The sequence below is a fragment of the Sprattus sprattus genome, assembly GCF_963457725.1.
Source record: "Sprattus sprattus genome assembly, chromosome: 2".
Taxonomy (NCBI): Eukaryota; Metazoa; Chordata; class Actinopteri; order Clupeiformes; family Clupeidae; genus Sprattus; species Sprattus sprattus.
The window spans coordinates 48,731,271-48,738,770 of NC_137921.1; the positions used below are offsets into that span (position 1 = coordinate 48,731,271).

The 7,500-nt window shown below is 42.7% G+C and overlaps 1 protein-coding gene across 1 annotated transcript in view; it reads left to right on the forward strand.

Annotated features, from left to right (window-relative positions):
- Nucleotides 1–5,351: 5,351 nt before the first annotated feature.
- The window catches only part of hmcn1 (hemicentin 1), a gene marked incomplete at its 5' end in the record, with an annotated part of 108,321 nt that continues 106,172 nt past the window's right edge, over nucleotides 5,352–7,500 (forward strand). Inside the window, one exon of the mRNA XM_080860265.1 lies at nucleotides 5,352–5,613. Coding sequence (XP_080716391.1) covers nucleotides 5,352–5,613 — 262 coding nt within the window. The remainder of the gene's footprint in view (nucleotides 5,614–7,500) is intronic.

Consider the following 7,500-nt stretch of genomic DNA (forward strand, 5'->3'; position numbering starts at 1 on the left):
GCATGAGTGATGATCTGCATAGCTTACATAAAGCCCTTGTAGTTTATAATCACTCACAATCATGACCGCAAAACTTCAGCATTTAGTGTCCGATCACTTATGAACTGGCCAAACAGTAAGTGCATCTGAACCCCAGAAGTCTCTCTCCAGGACTTTAATGGGATGAACTGAGTATTAATAAATATTGATAGTATTCACAAAACTCACTGGCCAGCAGCAACTGTCGTCATATAGAAGCACACTGCCCTCTGGTGGCGACTGCTCAAAAATATCTCAAATGGACTCAAGGAAACTGAGCATGAGGGCAAACATTCTGAATATCTTACAGGCCAGGGTATTCACCACTTTACAACAATTGTGGTTGTGTGTGTTTGCTTGTGTGGAGAAGTCTTCCTAGGTAATGCACAGGTACTGTGTCAAAATACTAGAATAGGTTTCGACAGTGGGGGTAGGTGTATGTGTCTATTGACAAAAAATCATTCTGGGGAGATTGGATGAGTCATCCAGTGACTATACCAAAGCACTTCAGTTTTGATTTTGTTTGACTTAAAAGTCTATGTGAATCATGTGAATTCATGTGCTTTTATCTGCAATTGAGCAGAGCAGAGAGCAGGCTAAAATATATGATCTCACAACTACATCGTCCTAATAGAGAAATTCAGAAGGATGTAATAACTAGTCCATGCAATTAATATAATAAACATTAAGACATAAACGAGTGATATTAAAATGACATAGGTATAATATTTGTGGTTGTACTTCAGTATACAGCAGTGGCCATACAATGCCCTTCAGAATGATTTGCATTGTAATGCACTGTTGCTAAAGATGATTGAAAAGTCTTATAAAAAAATCACTTTATCCGTTAATCTTAATATTATTTTGAAAATAAAAAACAAATATCACCTTTATTTGAGTTGAGTCAGAGAATGAAACAACCTTTAGTTAAACATAATAATAAAAAATAAATCAGATATTTCAGAATTCTTAGCACCCAAAGAAATTTGAATTAAGGATATGAAATATCCCATGCATATTTAACTAATTTTAAGTAGGTGCTTTGTAATTTGATTTCATACTAATGATTCCTTGTTTCACTGGGGTATAAAAAATAGGTGACACGGAGCCTAAATTCCTTAGTCATCCAGCACCATGGGAAAGATTTAAGAGCAATACGGCAAAAGTGTGTTGACTTGCACAAATCAAGGGAATTGTTACAAGAAAATAGCTGCTTGACTTAAAATGCCCATATCAACAGCCAGGGCAATCATTAAGAAGTTTAAGAAATTCAAACCAGCCTGGAAGAGGATGCAGGGCTATTCTGTCAATGACCACAGTGAGGAGGCTGGTCAGAGGAGTAAAACAAAATCTCCGAAGACCAGAGTTTCGGAATTACAGAGCTTGGTAGCATCTTGGGATCACCATATCTCCAAATCCACCATAAGACGTCACCTCCATGCTAACAAACTGTTTGGAACGTATGCCAAGAAGAAGCCTGTCCTATTTTTTCAACACAAGCAAAAGTGCTTGGAGTTTGTCAGATGCCGCTGGAACTTTAACTGAGACAAGCAAAGTGCTTGGAGTTTGTCAGATGCCGCTGGAGTCAGACAAAGAAAATAGAGCTCTTTGAGACCAAACGCTCAAGGAAGGTTTGGAAAAGAAATAAAGATGGTTACAAAGAAAAGCACCTACACAACACAAAATCAAGCTTTTGCTAGGACCATCACAGTCCCCTGACCTTAATCCAGTTGGAAACCTGTGGTTTGAACTCAAGATGAGCGACCCAGGACTCTGCAAGATCTGGAAAGACTCTGCATTGAGAAATAGTCGAAAATCCTTTCTTCTGTGTTCTCAAGTCTTATAAAATATTACAAGAGAAGGCCCAGTGCTGTTCTGTCAGGAAAGGGGATTGCACAAAATACTTAATGTTGTGTGTGCCAACATTTATAACACACGTTTTTCGGAATGAACTTCATGTTGTGATCACCTGTGACTTTTTTCTTGTGGGAACGAGCTCATATGGAATTCATATATTTTCTTTATTTGGTATGTAAAGACAACCCTTATATGTAAAGACAACCCTTGATAATCAGTAAGGAGAATTTGTATCAGCCTTTTCCACTCATTGAGTGGCTATAATTCTGGAGGGCACTATTTAAGGTGATGTACACATTGCACACTGTGACCTCATCTATACCTATTTCTTGTATGGGCTTTTTGTCTAATCCCCCATAAAGATTCAACATAGGGCTTTGTAACCTAATCACTAGTTTACGGTGGGTGAGGAAAAATGTTTAAACTCCACTCTGCTTCTCATCAGACAAAGGTTGTCAGTCAGTGTGGACACATGTGACCAATTTCCGATTTCAGTCCGATTTAAATCGGAAATTGGACACATGTGTCTCCCCAAATCTAGATTTCTTGTGTCCGACTTGAGTCCGACTGGACTCCGATGTAAACCCCTGGATACACGATTCGATTCCGCTGGGAAACGGACTGGGCGCGCATGTGTCTATCAAATCTAGATTCCAATTGGACAACAACAACTTTTGCACGTGCTTGAGATCCTGCCCACAGACATATACATGCATCATATGTGTCTATGATATGATAATCGCTGCTAGACGCTCAGTTCTTGTGCTCCCTCTCATTCACGTTGAAATACTGAAACCGAAACTGAAACTTTGAAACTGGAACGCAACTGTTTTGGACAGAACGCGCAAATTCAGTGAACAAATATTTTCATATTACTTTTCGACCAGTTGTTAGTCATGTAATCCATTCATATCGATGTGAATCAATCAATACTAATACAACTTTAACTGTGGTGTGTTTTTGTTTCATTTCACAACGTATTTACTGTATAATCAACTGTAGATGTAAACATTCCGCATTTGATTTGAACTGACACGGCCAAGATCTGGATTTGTCACTACCATGTGCTTTGAGATAAAGCAGTTAACCCCCCATGGAGACCCCATGGAGAGAATCGGATCGGATCGGAGTACTGCCATCATGTGCACGCACTGAGTGTTTCAGCCTGACGCTGAAGTTGCTGTGAGCACCTTGTGCTAAATTAGGCATGCGATTTGGTGTGTGCAACCTAACTATTGTTCTTCCTCTAAGCCCATGGGCAAGAGAATGGGTTTGTGTGGTCAGTGTTTCTCAAATGAGTTTGCCTTCACTGGCCACAAGCCAAGACAGATCCCACTCCAGCTGTGTGATGATAAAATTTAAAAGCAGCTAATAAAGTATCATATTAAATGTTATGCATGGTTATAGGGCAATTAACTCATAAATGAAAAAAGTCTGGTTTCTTGTTTGTAAATGCTGCGGAAGATTAATCTGAATATATAAACATTCAGTGATTCATATAAAGCATTACAGTAACACAAATTACTGTTCCAAATGACATTATTCAAGGTTTAGAAACCCTTCTTATTGCATGAGTGGCAGAGAGGCCTCTTGCACACACATTCACAAACACACACACACGCACGCGCGCACGCACGCACGCACGCATGCACGCACACACGCACACACACACACACACACACACACACACACACACACACACACACACACACACACACACACACACACACACACACACACACACACACACACACACACACACACACACACACACACACACACACACACACACAATTACCATAAGCCCACAATAAGTCTATGCTTTGAAGCTGGGTTAGCCGTGAGCTTCAGTTTTCAGCCCTGGTGAGTTTCCTGAGGCAGGCCAGAGGAAATGTGACTCTCCATCGCTCACCGAGGGGCTTCTGGGAGTTAATGAAGCTTGTGTGACCCGCACAGGGTACAGCTCAATTCACCTCAAATGCACGTTACTTCCAGTAGTCAAATAAATTCCCATTCACTGAACTGTAAAAGTCCCTAAGTGGGGAAAGGCCAAAATTAGAGGGCTGAGGGTATTAAGACACACCAAGCATTTTCTGGATTGAGTAGGACTTGATTTAGTTTTATCAACCTGTCCTGTTTCCACTTGTATCCCTCCTTTTCTGTATCTATTGTCTGCTCCCTTCCTGTCACCTGTACTCTCATCCTGGAAGTCAAGGAGTCAGGTAAATGCTCATACCAGCTGCTTAATTGAGCGGAGAGGAGGTCCTCCTAAGCTTAGCTGTTCCTTAGTTCCTTACTTTACCTGCACAGCACATACATGTAATGAAAGACAACTTCTCGCCACTTAAATGTATACATGGGCAGTGGTTGAGAAACAGTCATATATTATTATTAGTAGTAGTAGTACTATAAATGAAGATTAATGAGAATGCAGCTTCCATATAACGGTCGGTGTTTTCAGCGGGGACATTGCCACTCTGGTGGAGGGCTGCCCTGTGTCATTATCATTTCACAACCACCAGGAGGCGCGATGTTAAAAACATACACGAACATGCCCAAATCCACAGTGTATCTATAGAGTGTTCAGACAGTGAAATACCAGTGATTTAGGTTACCAACAGTAATCTGAAACTAAAAACCTGGATGGCATTGAACAGATTTTGGTGATAGAGAATAGTCATGCTTGTGTTATGTGCATAGAAAATGAGTCTGTTGTGCATTTGCATAATGTGTAATGTTTATAATGTCTAAGGTTTAATGCAGCAGAAATGTTCTAAATTACAGTCGGACTTCTAAAATCTAGCAAGGCTAGCAATCAGTAATATTAAAGGACAACACTCACGAGAGAAACCCGGGTTTCCCCATCCTAATTGACCCACTTACGTTCATGTGTCACTTTGAAGTAGCAACGCTGTCCTTAAAAGTTGCCACCAATCCTTTGTCATTAGTTTGGCCTTTGGCTAGTTATGAGTAGATTTGGGCTCGCTGATACACCCGCGTTTAACTGGGTTGGGTCACTGAGTGTATGCATGGGCAGAGGGGGCTGTATCACTACGTCTCTCTTGTGCCCAAAGTTGCTAATTATGCGCATAGGTCTACTGAGCCTGCATTCTGTCGGCAACGCACAACTCCGTGGGAGGAGGAAAGGTCTTGGCCAGTAGAGAGAGAGAGAGGGAGAGAGAGAGAGAGCCGTGCGTTAAATACAATCTCACAGGGATCTACAGTCGCGGCAGCAGCATCTTTGAGAGAATCGAGGAAGGATACACTTGCCTACCTCTTTTTTTTCTACTTCTGTTGTCGCTCTCTTCTGTCCGTGGGGAAGTTGACCAGAGTTTGCACTCACTCAGCATTTGCTTTTGAGCGTGGAACCAATGTCTTCCCCTTGTTCTCATTACCGACGCTAAGGTTCTCGAGTGGGAAACACACAACAAAGTCGAACTTTTTTCCAGTGCTCAGACCTGCCGGGTCTTTGCAGAATGGGGTTCACCCTCTCGCCTCAGTGGCTCCTGCCACTCTTGGTGGCAACTTTATCCACGGCGCAAGACCCACGGAGCCCCGAACCGGACCAAGAAATTCCGGAGGGAGCATCCACCTTGGCGTTTGTTTTTGACGTGACCGGCTCGATGTATGACGATCTGGTTCAAGTCATCGATGGGGCATCGAAGATTCTGGAGACGTCCCTCAGCAGACCCAAGAGACCACTGTACAACTTCGCTCTAGTCCCCTTTCATGACCCAGGTATGTGCACGTCGTGTGAGGTCATAGACATTGGAGTTTGTCTGCACTTCTCAAATCATTACACGATTCGGTTATGTAGGCTATGTCATTCCACCTTTTAAAAATGTTGTTCAAGTGGTGTCTGACGGATAACCCCATTTGTGATCAGAGATTGAAAGCAATGTCCAGTGTCAAGCTTATAGTGATATATAGGGTAGGTCTATCGACTTGGACACATTCAAGACCTGGCCACATTTTCAAGAAATGTTGGAAGTTTAAACAGTTTAAACTTAGAACTGTACTAAAACCACATTAAATCCTTTAGTATTGTAGAGAGTGATGAATTGCATGGCCATGAAAAACGTATTGTTTATGTTAAGCGTAATTATTTTATTTGAGGTTTGCAGTATGTATGTGATCTAACACAAAAGCTCACGCCCTCGACAGAAACGTGTGAAAAATCGTAGTTTGCTGACAACTGAATGCAGAGTCCCCTCTCACCTCCACCTCCGGCCGCGATCGGAGCATGGTGTCTCCCCAGGCCCAGATGTTCCTGTGCGGATTCACTGTCATTATCACCCCTTCCCCCGATCCTCCGGGCTTAACGACCTCAGGGATGCGCGCGTCGGGATACCTGCATGGAATCTCTCTCTCTCAGTCTTTCCTTCTCTCCCTTTCTCTATTTGGCGAGCAGAAAATCGTGTGTGGCCTGTAAGGACACATTAATGTCACTCATATTGGTGAACCAATGTCAGATGCTGACAATGACATTTATGACAACTTTCAACCTTTCAGAAGCCCGCCCCCACAGCCTTTTAAAATTCTTCCACTTTCTTTTAAAAGATTAGTTCTGTGTATGTGATGGAAGGGAAACAGAACTTTCGAACACGAAACTGTAGTGTTGTCTGATTAACAGGCGTAAAACGAAGTTTTTACGGACCCAAACAATACCCCGCTGAGTCGCCTCCTGTCACCCTTCGTACACGTCTCTGTGTGTGTGTGTGTGTGTGTGTGTGTGTGTGTGTGTGTGTAAGTAAAGGGGGTGATAGGAAGCTCTCGGCCGAATGCAACACTCTGTAAACGCTCCTGGCCGAGCCCCTAGGGCCTGGACAACATGTAACCAGTGGCCTAGCATCACTCCAAAACCAAAGAGCCCTAGCAGGAAACGTCGATCCTTGCTTAAGCCTATTCGTAGCAAACCCACAGGACACACCAACCTAAACTCCTGTGCAAATAATTAGAACGAGAAATGGCAAGTCATAATAAGGCTAAAACAAAAAAGGGCAGACAAGGTCGTTTGTCCGAAAGAGGAAAAGGTAGAGGAGGTGAAGTTGAGTTGCGGTTATGGTTTAACGTGTAGCATGAATGTATTACTGATGAGCCATAACTTGTGGACACAACATTTTGCCAATACATATAGAGGAGGATTATATCAGGACAATTTACAGCTTGGTTTAGCAGTGAGATGTTGCCTTTTTCTGTTACCACACGCTGAACCCCAATCTGACCGCAAACTTGTTTCTCTGAGCAACGAGAGCCTAATAGATTTCCCAGCCACTGGAATTTTCTTTAAAGATGCTCTCTATTTGTATCTGGTAATCGTTTCAGACCCCCGTGTTCAGCTTTAGCAGCGTCTTCGCGACCAAACCCCACCGCACAGGGGTGCTTCAGGGAGAAAATACCCCATACAAACACAACACACACACAAACGATCTCTCTCTCTTTTACTCTCTCTCTCTCTCACACACACACACACACACACACACACACACACACACACACACACACACACACACACACACACACACACACACACACACAGGGCTCTGAATCCGTCTTCCAGATGTGCACGCTGTTCTGCTAAAGTCAGCATGTCAAATTCTTGAAGCGTTCTTGTATATCGCTTCA